The sequence below is a fragment of the Polyergus mexicanus genome, unplaced genomic scaffold (genome assembly GCF_030449975.1).
Source record: "Polyergus mexicanus isolate NDT 795.1 unplaced genomic scaffold, iyPolMexi1.0 SCAF_13, whole genome shotgun sequence".
NCBI lineage: Eukaryota > Metazoa > Arthropoda > Insecta > Hymenoptera > Formicidae > Polyergus > Polyergus mexicanus.
Window position 1 is genome coordinate 5,148,752 of NW_027223333.1, and position 19,509 is coordinate 5,168,260.

The 19,509-nt window shown below is 29.2% G+C and overlaps 1 protein-coding gene across 4 annotated transcripts in view; it reads left to right on the top strand.

Moving 5' to 3' along the window:
* The first annotated feature begins 251 nt into the window (after positions 1-251).
* LOC138939006 (putative leucine-rich repeat-containing protein DDB_G0290503) overlaps positions 252-19,509 on the top strand; it is a 36,364-nt gene continuing 17,106 nt past the window's right edge. Inside the window, exons 1-2 of one of the 4 annotated variants that reach the window (XM_070306439.1) lie at positions 252-520; positions 18,486-18,629. In XM_070306439.1, the coding sequence (XP_070162540.1) occupies positions 381-520; positions 18,486-18,629 (284 nt within the window). In that variant the 5' untranslated portion in view covers positions 252-380. Of the gene's footprint in view, positions 521-4,403; positions 4,801-11,284; positions 11,398-18,485; positions 18,630-19,509 lie in introns of those variants that run through there. The other 3 variants (XM_070306442.1, XM_070306440.1, XM_070306441.1) reach the window with 3 other exon arrangements.

Genomic DNA, 19,509 nt, shown 5'->3' on the forward strand with positions numbered 1-19,509 from the left:
TAATTATAGTTGTTAACAACTATAATAATTACTCCAACAAGTGTCATGTTTAAATCGACATAATATATTGTGTTTAATTAACGTATTCATTAACATACCTATGTAAGATTGCACTACGTGCCGAGTGTGTCGGAAACAAAAATCGAAATTGATAAATATCGCGGACTTTATTGATTTATTTTATGCGATTCGTGATTTTTTTCAAGTATTGCATTTTCTAATATAAGGGATTATTAAAGGTGTTCGAGGATTCATCGTATTAGAAACATGGAGAAGGACAATGAGCAGTGATTTGAAAGAAATTAGTTTATTAACGATCAAAATATGCGATTGTATAATGATTATGAATTCATGAAGACGTAAAGACGTAAACCGAGAAGATGTTGTGCTTGAAAAAACGAAGGACCTACAGCTTCACACAGGGTGTTTGCGCGGCAATTCCGCGACGATCTAAAAAGGATAATAATAAATATGAAAGATCCTTCAACATGGCTATTATGACACTACCGCGTAAGAACAGGTGAGTCACTTTTACCGTTTGTGATTAAAAATCATGCAGTATAGTCGGAGTATCTCGTTATTCTGTTTCCGGCAAAGATCTAACCCATACAGCACAGAACGTTGCAATTACATTGCAGCAATATTACAATCTTGCAAGTTGCAATGAAATATTGTTGAGACATTATTGGAATATGGAATTGTAATATTTTATGAGAATGTTACAGCAACATTTCAAAAACATTACAAAAGAGTTTTTGATAATCGCTACTTCGTTCGTTTACCACTATGTGGTGCGCGTTGCGTTATCTATCCGTATTTAAGTTTTAATCACGATGGTTATATAAAGCTTGCAAAAAGCGATTAGTAATTTTAAAGGTATAATAACTATTTTTATCAGATTAATTTGTCTGATATACAATCCCAACATAGGAGATTCAGATATTGAATTGAGTGTTCAGAAACCGGATAAATAATTATCCAAAAAAAGTCAAAATTATCCGTTTATTGTCTACTTAAGATATGGAGTTTAATATTTATATAAATAAAATTTTAATTTTTATGAATTAAATTATTTAATCATTATCAATTTCTTAAACTTGTAAATAATTTATAAAATAGCGATGTTAATTAGATAACAGAAAATTGTTTAATAATTTCCATTTTTATATAAAAGCAAAAATTTGATAATAATTTTTTAATATGCTTCAAATTTAATAGATAAACTTGGAGAATATATAAAGACATCCAAGAGAGACGAGAAGAAACTCGTTGTAATTGCGTAAATTCACAATCTTTTTTCTTATCTCTCTTGGATGTCTTTATATGTTCTCGAAGTTTATGTATTAAATTTGAAGCATTTTGCATATTTGTAGCAATGTATTTAAATATTACAAATACATTGCACCGTAACATTACTGTAGTCTTACATTGAAATATTTCTGAGGGCGGACATTTCAACGTTGCCGCAGGCTTGCAGTAACATTGCAGAAACATTTCGCAACTTCTATGCAATATTACGATGTTTCAATGTAAGATCTATGCAACGTTTTTGCAATCTTTCGGCGCTGTATGGGAAGTAATATGAATTATTTTCGTATGCTTAATTTGATATACAATTTTATAAAACAAGCTGATTCTAGCGCTATATCTCCGATGGAAACGAAAATGCATATTCAGCTGATAAAAGGAATGCATATAATTTGATTGAGAATAAATTTAATTCTGATTAAATTTGTAAGAGAGAAAATAAAAAATTTAAAGTTAAAGTTTTGAAAAAAATCCTATCTGCATGAAGTTGGAATTTTTGTCTCAAATATAGACATACATATTTTTGAAGAATTTTGACATAAATAAAATTTAATTCATATAATATTTGTTTATTTTATTTTCTTTTTTCGAACAAACGAAGAATTTTTAGACATTTACGACAAACGTATATAATTGTGATGGGAAAGAGAGAAGCAGCACAAAGAGAGATTCGTTACGTTGCGTTTTCTAATTAAATTATTACAATCGCTAAACAACGGTATTGTTCCTGCATATGTTTATTGCACCAAAGCATGTACGCGCATGCTGCGTGTGCAAAGCCATGCTTTGAGAAGGTGGATTTGAATACAGTCATTAGTTCTTGCTACCGTTAGAGATGGTACAAGAGACAAGAGAATCAACGTAAATTATAATTGCAAAATTACATTGCGTAAACTTATTAACCGTCTTTAATCCTTTCGCTATCGACAATCTCAAGGCTACTAGTTTTTCATTCGAAATTATCTCTTTCGTCTCACACACATCACACATTAGCGCGAGCGCTAAATCATGTTATCCTTAAAAACTTATAATTTCCGCTTTCATTTGAATAAACCATTTTTTTATCTCTATTTAGTTTTATATAAATGTATTCCGAAAAAATTAAAATAGATATATTTAAATAATTCGAATTTATTTCCCTCTCATATATACATTAATATAATATTTTTTTAACGTAGATTTTATTTAGTAGTTAAAAAATCGACTTTTGTTTGGTGAAGATTTTTCACATTAAATATCCATATACAGATACATACAGCACGATATAATAGACGTATAAATGCATGTATAGTTGAGCCTAAAATTTAATTTCTGTTATTTATACAATGTATATTTAATGCAATTTAGATATAATCGGTAAAAAAATATTGTTTGATTTTTATTTATTAATTTGATTAAATTTAGTATCTATTATAAAGTTATATATATATTTTCTTATGTATACAATTGTTATATATATGTACACACACATATATATATATATGTCTTCAGTTTTTCCGATATTATATCATTGCGTTCTGAAATCATCCTTGATGTTAACCTGTATATGGCCTTAATTGATTCTTCCGCTCATTTCATAGCATCGTAACAGCGTCTTTTAAAAGCTTTTATATGAATCATATTTAAGATTATGCAAGATTTTGCCTTATCAGACAGCATTTTCATTTGTTGATCTTTTGTACGGATTATCCTATACTAAAAGTTTCTTTGGAATAGTGTCAGTATAAACGAGAAAGGTATTATATACATATAATAGAATTAAAACGGTTTGCGGTTTGTCAAACAATTAAAGCTGCGATTTTTCTACATTTCACGAGTTCTCCTCACTCAAGGCTATATAATGCATATCATAAAAGAATAAAATAATAAAGAAATCAAATAATAATAATGTGAAAGAAAGAACAAAGTTTTTTTATGGCGTTGCATAATTAGAATTTACTTCCCTCATAATTATTAATTATGTCAAGCAATATTATATACAGCCCTACTGTTTTTATACATATCCTTTTATATATATATATATATATACACATATTTATAAACTAATGGATTGAATGGAAAGTTTGTGCCGTTTTTTCGTTCTTCATCTGTCAGCCAAAAACGGCACGAACTTTCCATTCAACACAATATCAATGATGAAACAAATAAAATTTAACTTAATATATATTAAAGGTTTTATAGTTATTGCTTGTGTTTATTATAAAGTATTAACAAATAAAAGTCCATATGAAATAAGATTCAAATATAGAGATCGTCAATGAAAAATTTAATATTGGACACAATTTGCATAAATATTAGTATGCATACTACAAGCACATACTTCGTTAATTATTGTCATGTCATTAATTTTATGTTACTTGTCGTCAAGAGACACAACAATCGCGTTTTTTTTTTAAATTTTTCAACTTGATCTTTTTTTTAATTATTAACATAACTTTAATTTAATGTGTTACATAAATTAATCAATTATTTTTAACAATAAGTTTACGTCTCATCGGAGAGTATGAATAAAAATATAATATTTTATTTTAAAGAAAAAATATCAATAATTATAATTATAATAAATAATTTATTCATCGGCAATACTAAAAATATATCCTATTATTTAATGAAATAGAATATTAAATTCTTGAACTTATATAATTATAAGCTTTTCGTATTTTTAACGTGTTTATTATATATATATATATAATACAATATAAAATTTTTTTCATGTTTTTGGCTTATTTTTTTAGAATCGTCTTTTTCCAGTTATATTATAGGTTTGTAGATAAAAAGTTCAATATAATTCTGAGGGTAACATTATATATTTTTTATATATTCTAGCATCGCATATACGCCGATAGAATCCGGCAAACGGCCGGAATCGAATCGAGCAGCTGATTTGTCATCAGTGCTGCAAGAGCGTCGGCCCCGTCGTTACGCGCGAGCGCATCCGAGGATAGCCGAACGACGGCGTAACCGACCGAAGACGCGACGGCTGGTCGCACGAGAGCGTTGGAAGGGCCGGAGGGGGGGAGGACGGTGGGGTTAGGTAGCGGGGTGGGGGGTAGCGGGCGAAAATTGCTGAAGTCTTCCGGCGCGAAAGCCGTTACTTGTCGGTCAGTCGCGAAGCGACAGTTTGCGCGCTGGCGTTGTGGATTTTTGGCAAGCACGTGCGCACACGATGCACCGTGCACTTCGGCCGTAATCGAATAAGTTCGATGCGATCGTTATTCGTGGATTCGTGCGCGTTTATTTTGTACGGCATCCGGCGATATCGTTGCGTGGCATAATTAACGAGTAGAGTTTTATATTCAGGTTGTTGCCGTGCGACATCTTTTTCTTACCGGAAAATGCGCGCGGCCGTTTAAAAGTCGTCGTTACAATTGCGTTTATTACGGAACAGTGATAGTGCGACAGAACTGTAGAATTCAACGATGATCGGATCGTTCGACGGGATTTCCGAGTCACTCGTGGACGATATAACTAATGAGATTTGAGCGCTTTAAGGTGAGAGAATATTTTTGAGATCGCGCGATTTAGTTCAGGAGACTATTATTAATAGTCGAGACAATATGTGTGCCGGTACGATTTATTACGAATCGGGAAGAGGTGCGGAAATAGTAAAAATGTATCGAGTATTTAAATTGTATATAAATTGAGAGTATATTTAAATATTTCAAAATGCCCGTTTTACGACAACGAGATATCATTATACTTCAAGAAAGATAAATATTATGATTACTTTTGCTAATATATAAACTTCATAATATTGACAACGTGGCATTTACAGACAATTACGCAAACTGTATTCGTTAAGGAAACACGATAGATATTGGTTACGTTTGACACATAAACGTCCTCCAAATATATATATTTCGAGGTGTAGACACATGTTTACGAGGATGATATGAGGAATGTTATGATGTCATTGCGTGATATTAAGATCTAAATCCAAATCTTAGATAACAGAAGAAATAGCATTTCATGTACCTTATTATCTCGTTCGAACACGAGTTATTCATTAAGTTGCCAAGGTAGCGCAAATAATAAAATATGCCAATCGCTTGAGCGATATATATTTTATCAAATCGATATTATTCAAGCCCGTCTTACGATTTGCATTATTCGAAATAATAGTTCCCATACAGCACAGAACATTGCAATTACATTGCAGCAATGTTACAATCTTGCAAGTTGCAATGAAATATTGTTCAGACATTATTGGAATATGGAATTGTAATATTTTATGAGAATGTTACAGCAACATTTCAAAAACATTACAAAAGACAATTTTTGATAATCGCTACTTCGTTCGTTTACCACTATGCGGCGCGCGTTGTGTTATCTATCCCGTATTTAAGTTTTAATATCACGATGGTTATATAAAGCTTGCAAACAGCGGTTAATAATATTAAAGGTATAATAACTATTTTTATCAGATTAATTTGTCTGATACAATCCCAACACAGGAAATTCAGATATTGAATTGAGTGTTTAGAAATCGGACAAATAATTATCCGAAAAAAGTTAAAATTATCCGTTTATTGTCTACTTAAGATATGGAGTTTAATATTTATATAAATAAAATTTTAATTTTTATAAATTAAATTATTTAATCATTATCAATTTCTTAAATTTATAAATAATTTATAAAATAGCGATGTTAATTAGATAACAGAAAATTGTTTAATAGTTCCCATTTTTATATAAAAGCAAAAATTTGATAATAATTTTTTAATATGCAAAATGCTTCAAATTTAACAGATAAACTTGGAGAATATATAAAGACATCCAAGAGAGACGAGAAAAAACTCGTTGTAATTGCGTAAATTCACAATCTTTTTTCTTATCTCTCTTGGATGTTTTTATATGTTCTCAAAGTTTATGTATTAAATTTGAAGCGTTTTGCATATTTGTAGCAATGTATTTAAATATTACAAATACATTGCACCGTAACATTACTGTAGTCTTACATTGAAATATTTCTGAGGGCGGACATTTCAACGTTGCCGCAGGCTTGCAGTAACATTGCAGAAACATTTCGCAACTTTTATGCAATATTACGATGTTTCAATGTAAGATCTATGCAACGTTTTTGCAATCTTTCGGTGCTGTATGGGTTGTTTTATTGCATAACGAAAATATTTTGAGGAAAATTTTTGCAGGTTATTTGCATTTTTTAATAAAATATATTATTAAAATTCTTTTATCAGGATATTTCTCCTATTTCCCGCATATTAAAAGTAATTATTTGTTTAAATAATCATATTATTTTAATATTACATAATATATTCATTCAATAATATAAATAATATTTTTAATACGTAAAAAAAAAGATTTCTTATTTTATACTTTTTATACAATTAAATATAATATATTTTAAAGTATTTTATAATTTTTAATGTGTATAATATAATTTATATAATATAAATGGTAGTAAAAGAAAGAAAAACTTTTCTCAATTTGCTTCTCTCGGCAATTATTAATGAACATGACATTAAATAAATTAAAAAATATTCATAACATCCTTCGTTCTTGATGAACTTTTTCGTTAACTTATATTTTATATTTGCGAAATTATATTTGTCCAATAATGTGTTAAAAAGAATGGATTGTACCAATTACGCTACATTTTTTTTTTTTTTTACATCTACGCTACATATATTTACGCCATATACTTGGCGTAAAAAAACAATCGTTTGCCAAACAGTTCGCGAAAATATCTAACATTCTGACCATTCGACAAGTTATATAGGAATAATAATTACATGATCGTTACTAATAATACTCGTTTTACATTTATTATATTTATCAAGAAATATTGCTCTATACTAATGAAAGTGCATTAATTAATATCTTATATATATGTAGGTATTTTGTGTGAAATTGAAAAATAAATTAGAAAGTCTTGAAACATTTTTTTACAATGCTTAACGCGAGCCAAAAATTATGAAATATGAACCGTATATATGTATATATACACACTCACATATATATATATATATATATATATATATATATACATCTTAAACGCCGTTATTTAGCAGGCATAAGTCTGTCAGCTGGATAGTATATACAATATATAGTCACATTATATTACTAGTCGCGCGAAGATATATTCGTTTAACGGATGATGTTAATTAATAGTAAGTGAATTTTATTTGATAATTCCGCTTTCGTTAAGCATTGCAGAGAAGAAGATCGTAGGACTTTTCGATTTATTTTTCATCAAGGAATATTGCTCCATACTTACAATTAATGGAAGGGAATTAATTAATATCATATATAACATACACAAGATGTTTCGTATATCTTAATCGTCTGAAATATTTTTGTTACTTTTGGTGATACGAAAAATGTTCAAGGGAAAAACCGCTTTCGAGGGGATAACTATGATAATAGGAACACTGTTCGAGGGGACAATTATGATAACAGGAAAAGTTTTTTTCTTTAGATTTTTTTCTTAAAAGGTGTAAAATTTTCAGGATCGAGATTATTTTTCTTTAATACAACTATTTTTGTGTTTGTGTCACTTTATCGCTGGCATCGCGAAAGAGGTTCAGCGATCTATGACAATATGAGCATCAAATGATCTTGAATATGAAAATTAATGCTTTTAACATAAAAATTTATTTTAGAGTGTTTACAGGTTCAGAATGACATCGATATTTTTAATTATTCCTAATGTGGTGGAATTACATGCTTTAATTTAAGATATAGCGTCAATCACGATATCTTTTTGCATGCAACTGTTATGTAATATGTGATGTACATAAATTCCTTTTGATATTTGTAAACAGTTTATCAAGGTTTCTTCTGTAAACATGTGAGAATGAATTATTCAAGCGTATAATTCTATCATCAGAAATGGAAAGCAAAAGGATCATTTATTTTTCGTATTCGAGAATGTATGAAGTCGACGGACGTTATTTTGAATATCTTTCAAAATAAATTTTTGTGTTGAAAAGCATAAATTTTTGACCGTTTCATTTTCCTTGAACATAGCTATCTCCATATTCAAGATTATCTAAAATCATATTATCATAAATTGCTGGACTCCTTTCGATGGCTCTATTAAAAAAAAAAAAAAAAAAAAAAAAAAAAACTAATCTTGATCTTGAAATTTCTTAAGCAAATCTCAAGAGAAAAAAAAAAACAATTTTTATATCATCATAATTGCCTTCTTGAATAGTTCAACTTTTTTCTCAGACATTTTTTCATAGAAAACAACAGAAATATTTCAGGTAGTCAAGGATATATAAATATTAAACATCTCCTTTTTGTGTATGTGTGTGTGTGTGTGTATTTAAATTGATTATTTTTGTTTTATTAATATAACATATAAAGATTTATTAGTTTTGATATTCGTATTAATACTTTTATTATCTTATCAATTAATTTTTGTTAAGCATGAGTATATACTTAATTTTACACATATCATATATAATTTATGTTATACACAATCGTGCAAGAGTCACGTTATAATAACTCTGAAATAGAAGCAAAAATAAGAGATGGACACGCGCATAAATACAAAACATACATATATCAAAATTAATATTTGCAGTATTGAGGAAGAAACTTTATTTCAATAAAATATACTCGAAATATTTGATCGAAATCGTATTTGCGATTGCGATCGACTCGAAAAAGATTTCCCGCAAGCATTCTTTTGCGCTATAATACTCAAATATGTTGACGTCATGCTTCAATAGCATGTTGACTGATACTGCGCGCTTATCGGCGCCTCGTTTCTTTGTGTTTAAATTAGACAATTTTAATTTATGGTCGATAAACACTCTGACTCTTAAATGAGAAGATCGTAGGTACCGCGTTTGTTTTTTTCGTCCCTATAATCTCATCGCCGCACCGTTGGAAAAACAGTTGTAAGAAATTTTAATTGCCTATTCTCGATTCTGACTTCCGTTGCTAATTTTCGTTAAGTAAATGCCGACATTATGCGATTTTATTGCACAGTAATTACTAATGTAAAGAAATTTTCCACAGGGGATAGTGAGTTTATTGCTATTTCGATCTTTGAAGATTAATGATGTAACATTAATGTTTTTTAAATTATTTTACGATTGTGGCTCTTATATTAAACATATAGATATTTTTAAATCACTTTTTTATTGTATAATTATAGGCGCAATTAAACAACATTTTTATGCAGTTTGTCATGTTAAGTAAGATTGAAAATTTAATTTATTTGATACGTTAAAAATCAGTTTTCATCTTCTTACATAAATCATAGATATAAACATATTTTATAGACATATATATTTTTTGATTAAATTAAATTAATAAAATAAAATTAATTTAATTAAATTAAATATCGTTCTGTCAAACAAAAATCGTATTATTATTATTTGATTCATTTATATATATATATATATATATATATATATATATATATATATATATAAAATTCTTTATTTTAATTTCTTATTTTAATGCGAGTATTAAAAGCAATTGTTAAAAAATTACCTTTTTATTTTTCAATTAGAGATATCGTTTATTCTTTCGATAGCCCTTATACTGGGTGGCCCATTTTAATCCATCCAGTCGAATATTTCAAAAACCAAACCCGGAAGAGAAAAATGTTTCAGACAAAAGTTGTTTGGTTTCGAGGGGGTCATAAGATGGTACCATTGGTTTGACCTTAGAAAATCATTTGAAGGTCATGTGAAGGTCAACTTTAAAATATTAAATAGAAACCCCCATTTTTTATTTAGTATTCTTGTAGCTTGCCTCGAGAGCTTTCCAAAACACTATAATAAACTATTTTTTTATTCAGTACTTTTTGAGTTATTTTATATTTTAATCTGACATCTTTTGATATAAAAAATTATTATATCTCATAAAATAGTTAGTTTTTCATAATCTTACCGTAATACTTTTATGTACAGAATAATGATACAAATCAATTAGTATAAAAAAATAATAGTTTTTAAAAACATTATTTACGATGTATTTTTTTAAACAATTTTTTTTTTTTTTGCACTAATTGATTTGTCTCATTATTCTGTACATAAAAGTATTACGGTAAGATTATCGAAAACTGAATATTTTATGAGATATTTAATTTTTTATATCAAAAGATATCAGATTAAAATATAAAATAACTCAAAAAGTACTGAATAAAAAAATACTTTATTATAGTGTTTTGAAAAACTCTGGATGTCAGCTACAAGAATACTAAATAAAAAATGGGGGTTTCCATTTAAGATTTTAAAGTTGACCTTCACATGACCTTCAAATGATTTTCCAAGGTCAAACCAATGGTACCATCTTATAACCCCCTCGAAACCAAACAACTTTTGTCTGAAACATTTTTCTCTTCCGGGCTTGGTTTTTGAGATATTCGACTGGATGGATTAAAATGGACCACCCAGTATATAGATCGCATATAAACCGATAAAAAAAAAATTAATTTTAACATTGGTTGAATTCAGTTTTTCGGAAATTAATCTATCATTGTGCAGATTTAAAAAAAGCATATCAAATGTGATGCACTTTATTGTGCTGAGCTCTTCTATCATGAGCATGTCATGCGACACCTCAACAATCTTAACACGTCCATATAATCACATTGATTTTTACGACACGCCCAAATCGACTCGTGTGCGTACAAATGGCGCGTATAAAACGCTCGTCTTGTTCATCCGCGAAATGGAATAAATTACCTTTAGTTCGACCTTGATGGTGCAAATCGCGCGATAGATGAATTCGCGCGTCGCAACAAATCGCAGAAGCGGCAATTATGTCGTTAACGGATGCGATTCGCATAGAATATAGATGATGATGATGACATGGTTTGTGATATGGCCTTTCCTCCTGGATCGGTTGGTCGTTCGATCGATCGGTTATGCGCGAGTCGACTAGAGGAGAAAGAAAACAGAAAAATACTCCGACGACATTGCAAGGTTGGTGGATCGCGATGATGCAATTCATGACGAGACCTGCCGTCTTCTCGTGACTTGTAAACCCGTAATAGCTGCTTATATTTCTCAGTGTCAAACAGATACGGCCTTACGAGAGCTGTGTCTCGCGAGAGTTTCGTTAGTATTCTTGATGACGATCTCAAAATACTGATCTGGCAAGGTAACATAACATTAATAATAACAAAATATACAATGATGCTATTTATAATATTATATTTGACACGTTTTAATTGAATTTCCTTATCGTTAAAAAATTCATGTTTACAAGGATATTTATTCCAAGTTATTGAATATATCAAGTTTTTTGCAAAACTATACGATACATTCTTTAAATCAAAATCTATTAATCTTTTTCAACAAGATATAGACAAATTTAGCGAAATCATCGGAAGAATTGTCGAAGGAAAGGGAATAGTTAGGAAAGTTATATGAACAAAAATTTCATGTTTCCGTGTATTTATTTTTGCAACAAAATTTATAAATAAGTAGGTAAATATTTCAGAATAACTTGATATTTTAATCCTAGGGTTACGTATTGGAATTAAAAAATTCTCAGAAATTTATAAACAAATAATTAAACAGAGATCAAAATAATTCAAAAATGATAAATAACTATGAATCAATTTCTGGTTGTTAATTCTCTTAATAATATATGAGGATACTTTAAATTCAAATAATTTTTTTTTTTATTGTATAAGCTTATTTCTAAAAGTAAATTACAAAAATTAAATTTTTTATACAGTCTTCTGCACTTAAGTGCAACATTTTCAATACTTAGGTAACCATAATTGGTGTTTTTCAGCGTGTTACGCAGATGACAAGTGTAATACTATGCTCAACACGGAGTACTTCAACTGTGACACAATGTCGCATTGCGCAGCACAATAAAAAATAAAACCCAGTTTACAATCATATAAAATCTTCCAGTATTTATAGCATTTCAAAAATACTTTGATGTTTAATATAATAATATGTAACAACTACACTTATTTATCTTTTTATTCTTGCATAGCTAGTTTAGTTATTATCATATATTGCAATAATATTTATTATAGATATATTTGAGATGAATTTAATTTATTAGAAATTACAATTTGTTTTATATATTTTTATTATTGCAATAGAGTGATTTGTTATACATTTTTTAGAATCTTTTTTTTTCTTTTTTATTGAAAAAATATATACAAATATTTGAGATATTTAATTGAAAACGCAGCACATAAATAAATTTCGATTTATATTGAATTATCTTTGTATACAGGATGACCCATTTTAACTTAGGCAGCCAAATAACTCGAAAAATAAGCACACTACGAAAAAATGTTTAGAATCAAAATTTTGTCATTTCGAGGGGGACGTACAATGACGTTAAAATGAGCCCCCCCACCCCTTCCCCTGGGCGGTGAGGGGGGGCAAGTTTGAAATCTTAAATGGGAACCCCTATTTTTTATTGCATATTCGGAATCTTTGGCTAAAAACACATACAATTTGTCTGAAACATTTTTCTCGATTCATGATAGATGGCGCTGTAATCGACGAAATTCAATTTCTTCGATTTCTCTTACTGAGAACCCATGCTTACGATTCTGCAATAAATTAACAATAAAAATACCACGTTTTAAAAATACCAGTTCTCGTTCTATTTGACGGGTACTAATATGGGGATTTTGATGAACCATAGCCAAAACTGCGAGCAATCTAGGGTCATTATTATTATGAAGTCTATTCCTTCGCCTTTCGCGATGAAGTGGATTATTACGAGATCTCCTTTCAATGTTTATAATTTGTTGATCAGTAGGATGGCGGCGATTTGGGAATCGCTCCGCATAAGTACGGGCAGTAAGTTTGTAATTTCTACCACATTCGCCAAAGGTTATAAGAATATCGACTACTTCTGTAGGCGTATAATTTGCCATTTTACCAGAATTTTATCAGAGTACAAATGTTAAAAAAATACATAAACACTTGTGACTTTGGCACTAAATGGACAAAATTTTGGAGGGATACTTAGAGGAACTCCATCAGATGGAAAGTCCAAAATGTCTCGGTACTTTGCACCATTCAAGTTGCCTAAAGGGCAGGTTACGCTAAAAGCAGTTTCTTGAGAAGTAATTAATGAGTAATAAAAAATAATGAGAAGTTTGTTTTAAGACTAATTTCGAGTATTAACAATGAAAACGTGGTATTTTTATTGTTAATTTATTGCAGAATCGTAAGCATGGGTTCTCAGTAAGAGAAATCGAAGAAATTGAATTTCGTCGATTACAGCGCCATCTATCATGAATCGAGAAAAATGTTTCAGACAAATTGTATGTGTTTTTAGCCAAAGATTCCGAATATGCAATAAAAAATAGGGGTTCCCATTTAAGATTTCAAACTTGCCCCCCCCTCACCGCCCAGGGGAAGGGGTGGGGGGGCTCATTTTAACGTCATTGTACGTCCCCCTCGAAATGACAAAATTTTGATTCTAAACATTTTTTCGTAGTGTGCTTATTTTTCGAGTTATTTGGCTGCCTAAGTTAAAATGGGTCACCCTGTATAAACAGATCCGCGAATTTTTCGTGCCACATCTGTTTCAGGTGTGTGTGTTTTTTTTTTGTCCCATTTTGCATTTATTGGGGAAGAGAAAAGAGGAGAAGCGGTCGCCTCATACTCTCACTCTTTTTATTTCTCTTGTATTGTCTCTTTTTGGAATATTTCGTTCTAGAATAATCATTCTAGAAATCATCTTATCTGATATATCGCTATTCTTTAATCTTATCTTCACCTGTCGCAGGGAAAAATGCTAACAATAAGGTTATTATATAAGTCTATATGTGCGGTACGTACGATTCTTTTAGGGTCAGTAACGCCTTACAAATTTATTGAGTGGTTAAAAATTAAATAAGGCAAAGCACCGTCATCAATAAAGGCACAAGAAACAGCTTAAAGATTTTATGCAAATCTATTTAATTATAAACAATTTTTCCCTTTTTTATTATACAATAATATTCTATTTATAACTAAAAACTATCTTTATAATTCATATAATCTTGCAAATTTATTAGCTATCTAATAGCTATTTCGTATTTAAAAGTCGCTTAATTGTCAATATTATTTACATATATCAATATTATTTGCAATTGTTTACATAAAACGTATAAATACTTTTTTTTTACCGCATAAAGAAATATTAGTAGAAAGTTATTTGTATTTCTTCTCAGCAGTTTTTTTTTTTTCCGATTATGAATTCTTAAACGCGAACATTTTGAATTAATTTTTTCCTAGTTGAGAATTTTATCGAAAGCCATTATTTATCATAATTTTAATTTTTCACATTTAAAGTCGAAACTATTAGGTGTACAACTTTGCTTCCGCCGTTTTCCTATAGATGGCTTTAGCGGTAAGTAGCGGTCGAAATAAATAGATCATAGACGTCATGCGATAAACTTGGGCATCTGTCAACATAACCCCATAGAAACATTAGTCGATTTGTGTCTGCATCATAAAGTTATTCTCGATTGAAAATGTCAGTTTACGAGCCAAATTCTGGTCATTTGCGGGAGGTTTTAATTTTCTGCTTCAATATGAAGAAATCTGCAGCTGAGGCTCATCGAATGCTTTCAAATACTTATGGCGAAGCCGCTATTAGCGAAAGAATGTGTCGTGAGTGGTTTCAACGCTCCAAGAACGGTGATTTTCACGTCGAAGACCGGCGGTGGAATAGCGGTGGAAGAGAGAAGGTTTTCGAAGATGCAGAATTGGAGGCATTACTTAATGAAGACTCGAGTCAAAGTCAAAAAGAATTGGCACGATCATTGGGAGTGACTCAACAAGCAATAACTAGTTTTTTACAATAAAGCCTCGAATTTCGGAAAAGAACGGCGGAAACAAAGTTGTACATCTAATAGAAAAATTTATATAAAATAAAATTTTATTCTAATGTTAACAGTAATATGTATTATTCTTATTCGAAGTTAGAGCGATGAATTGATTAGGATAATTTGATGAGAGAAAACAAAGATTGGCTTCCAGACGATAAAGAACTTTGATTAGTTTACTATTTTTGCAAATTTCTGTTTACTTCATTGTAACATTATGGATACTTGTATAGAAATTTACAGTCTCTTTATCATACTCACTTTGTTTAACATCACGACGGATGAGTTATGGAAGAGTTAATGGCAAGAGATGTATGAGATGAATATGAAAAATCTGAAAGGTCAGATAGAAAGCGGAAGTGACAAATCCCGTAAAGGAAAGTGACGCTTGTGAATGCCACGAGAGAATATGGCAAATAATCTTCACCTTGAATGAAACAATACGCGTCTTTTTTATAAAAGAGACGAGCTCTCTCTCGCGCTCGGACCCTTATCTGCTGTTCTTTAAAAAGATCTGATTAAAAGCACTATCATCATTTGTTCTTTTTTTTTTATTTGTTTATCTTTGTTTGTTTGTTTGTCCATCTGTTTGCTGATTTATATCTCGGCAATGTCTTCCAGAACATTTCCAGCACTTGGTTTTACAAATGTGTCTAATAAGTGTATAGTAATGTATCTAACATAATATTGACTAATCTGTATTTTAGAGTTAATTTTGTACATTTGTTTTTTTTTCGATTATCACGTTTTGGCTTTTATTTGCCATTTTATTCCTTTCTTTTAGTGTATTTATGTGATTATACACATATGTGTGTGTATGTGTATCTTAATTTATTCATTATTGTCGCAGTTCATTTATCTTTACATTTGTGATCTCTGTGCCAAATAATACCAGTAAGACTGGATATCTTATATTGTAATGGGATGTATATATATACTTATACTTTAATATGTATGTCACATTCTACTTTAAAATCACATGCCCTACATAACACGTTAATATCACTTTAATGTATCCGAAAGTGGCAAGAAAAGTTGATTATCGAAGTCAGGTATTATAAATCGTGAATTACGATTACCCAGTTTGCTGTTCCAGATATTTATGATCGACAAGAGAATAATAATATATTGTATAGTTTGAAATATTTCGTTTATTATTATTATTATTATATTTATTATTATTTTATCTAATTATTTGAAAAAGAGTTACAGATTTTAAAGATTGAGAAATATAGTAGAGAAATGTTAATCTTTTAAATTCACAAAGTTTTTTTAGAGTTAATAAAAAGCCTTTTTTTTAACCGTTTACAACTCGAAAATATTATTGGTATTTTGACATTTTTGCTGAGGAAAGATTGTCTCTAAATTAATCAGAGAATCTATTGTCAAAAGATCCTTAAATGGTTTTAAGATATCCTATATAAAATTGTTATATCGTCTTTTTTTCTTGAACAATTACAGTTAGACTTATCCAATTTATTATGGTCATGTTTATTGACTTGGAACTTTCATACACATATCAAAGAGTTTCATAAATCCTCGAAAGTACCAATAAATTTTTTAAATGGTTTTTTTTTTTTTATGATCTTTATAACAGACTGGAATGGTTTTGCTGAGATCACAGTATGCTTTCTTATCATTGTACACTATATATGTATGTGTGTGTGCTTTTAATTGAACTGTAAAAGCAGCTCCTCTTGTTGATGGAGACAACTTTCTGAAAGTGGTTTCGAGTATAATGCATATGATAATTATATGCAATATTGCGATAATGAAATGCAAGCAACTTGCATGATTATATAGCGTGTGTTCTTTTTGAAATATTTATCCTTCAGTCTTGTTTTGCGCTATTAGCGATTTCAGTTGTAATTTGTCTTCACTAAACAAAAAATTTTCATTGCTTTTCAAGTTCATGACATAAAAACATTCGAGATTAATGCTTCGCTGATATATATTTGATCATTTATTTGACTTTGGTACTTTTTATATTTTTATATTAGAGAGTAAAGATTATATAAGAATTTTTTTTTTTTTTTTTTAATTAAAAAATAGATAATTAAGCTTAAAAATTGTCAATTTAGAGAAAAAAGTTATTTTAACTTTAAGTTTATAATACAAATATTTCTTGATTAAAAAAAAAATAAAATGTAGAAAATTATGACTTTTAATTATAATTTGACAAAAATCTGCTTTCTTGTTGAATTTTTAATTATGTTTACATATTTGTCGTCATTTTTTGCATGATGAAACATAACATATTCGCATATTGGCGATTCGTTGCAACCATTCATGAAAAGAATCCATTCTCATGAGAGTCGTAACAATCATGTGAATGCTGTTTGTGAACAATATAACAGAGGCAAAAAAGTGCTTGATCCAGTTTCTATTAAATGCTGGCAAGATATGCGAAAGGACGGATGCAGCGCGAGAAAGTTAGCGAAAACGTTAGCAACGTCGCAAGAAAATTCGGGAATGATCGAAGAAAATATGTATTCTAAAGATTTTAACCTCGCATTTTCTCTTTGCCGTATCCGAGATAGCACACTATGCTATATCATTTATAAATCCGATAATAAACATTGGGATCTAATATTTAATTACGCAAAATTATTCGCAGAATAGCAGAAAAGAATAAAAAGAATTATATATAAAATTTTTTAATATTTCTATTCTCGTAAATGAATTCGATTGAAATAATTTTTTTATTTTGTATCTGCAAAAAGATGAGAATTTAAAACTTTTTGGGGAAATTGATATCTATGTATTTTTAAACATATTTTCTTTTAAAATATTTCAAGTTTATACTTCTGTATATACGGAAGAGTAGGAAAGAATTTCTAAAGTATTCTAAATTTTATTAAGAAAAAATTTATTAATTTTAGATTTTATTAATTAAATTGAAGTAATAAAACGAGCATGAATTTGCTTTCTTTTTCAATAGGCGAAAGTTAAACCTAATTAAATAAAATCTAATGTAATAATTGAATGAGCACATTACTTCCTCAACACATTATACAATATTTCATGTATAAGTACGCGTATGTACATGTATATATATTATATACGAACATATTATAACGAACATACTGTACATGATTGTAATCCGTTACGAGCCATAGACCATAAAATTGTTGAAGAGTAAATTAAGAAGCTTAACGAACGTTAAAGAGAAGCCATGTAATTGCAGAACTTCTGAGAATAAGTTTTACATGCAATGCTGTAAACAGATAAAAAATTAATATTAATATAAAGCTTCAAATATATATGCATGTCTAAAAAGACAAAATTTTCTTATTATTATGCTATGCTTATTTGTTAAAGCATAATTGTACACGTAACTGAATTTTATTCACTAAATAACAATTTCAACAAATATATTTTATTTCAGGGGCAAAGAGGAGAGACCATCCAGAATGGTTCTTACTGTGACAGAAGACACTCCGGCGGATATGCTGGCTGGAAGTATGGAGCTTCTGGTCCAACTACCTCGCGATTATAATCTTCATACACAGAGAGTTACAGTTTTAAGAAGGTTTATTTACAAAAATATATGTTACGTATAGTTATTCTCTTGTACATATGACGGTGTATATGCGCGCCTAACATTGGAAAAGTTAATATAGATTTAGACAATTACTATATACATAATACAATTATAAGTGAGATAAATAAATAGATAAATAGATAGACAGATAGATAGCAAGTAGAAAGAGAGAAAGAGAGAAGGAAGAGAAAAGAAGGAGAGAGAGGAGAAGAGAAAACGAGAAAGAAAAAAAGAAAATTGAGAGGAAAAAAGAGAAAGCGAGAAAAAGAAGGAAAAAGTAGGAAAAAATAGCAGAAAGAGAAGTAGGAGAGAAAGAAAGAGAAAGAAAAAAAGATAAAGGTTGTTCTTGTTCTCGTGTAAATGCAGTAATTAAAGAAAATTAAGTTTTTTTTTGTTTTTTTTTTTTTTAAATGTGAGTATCGGAACTAGGTTTGTGTACTTGTACTATATAATCAGATGATTGCTTATCTTCTTATATTATAACATTGTTCTGTTATCGCGATTTTATCGTTGGGTCTTTCATGAGAAATTAATTCACCGATTTAAAATTACGCTACAATAATTTCAAATTTATGTATGTACACGTATATATATATATATATATATATATATATATATATATATATATATAATAGTTTCTGGCACCAAAAAGAGCCTTAAAAAATATTTAAAAATTAAAGATCTTCAGTCTTTAATTTACGATAATTATTCGTGAGAGGAAAAAATAGTAAAGGATTTTTAGGCTCGGCTTGATTCTAGGAATACGGGTGTTGGAATAGTCCATCCCAACTCTTATTTATACTCTGTATATAAATTTTTATAATACTTGATAATATTTTATATTATATAATTAAAAACTTAGTATATA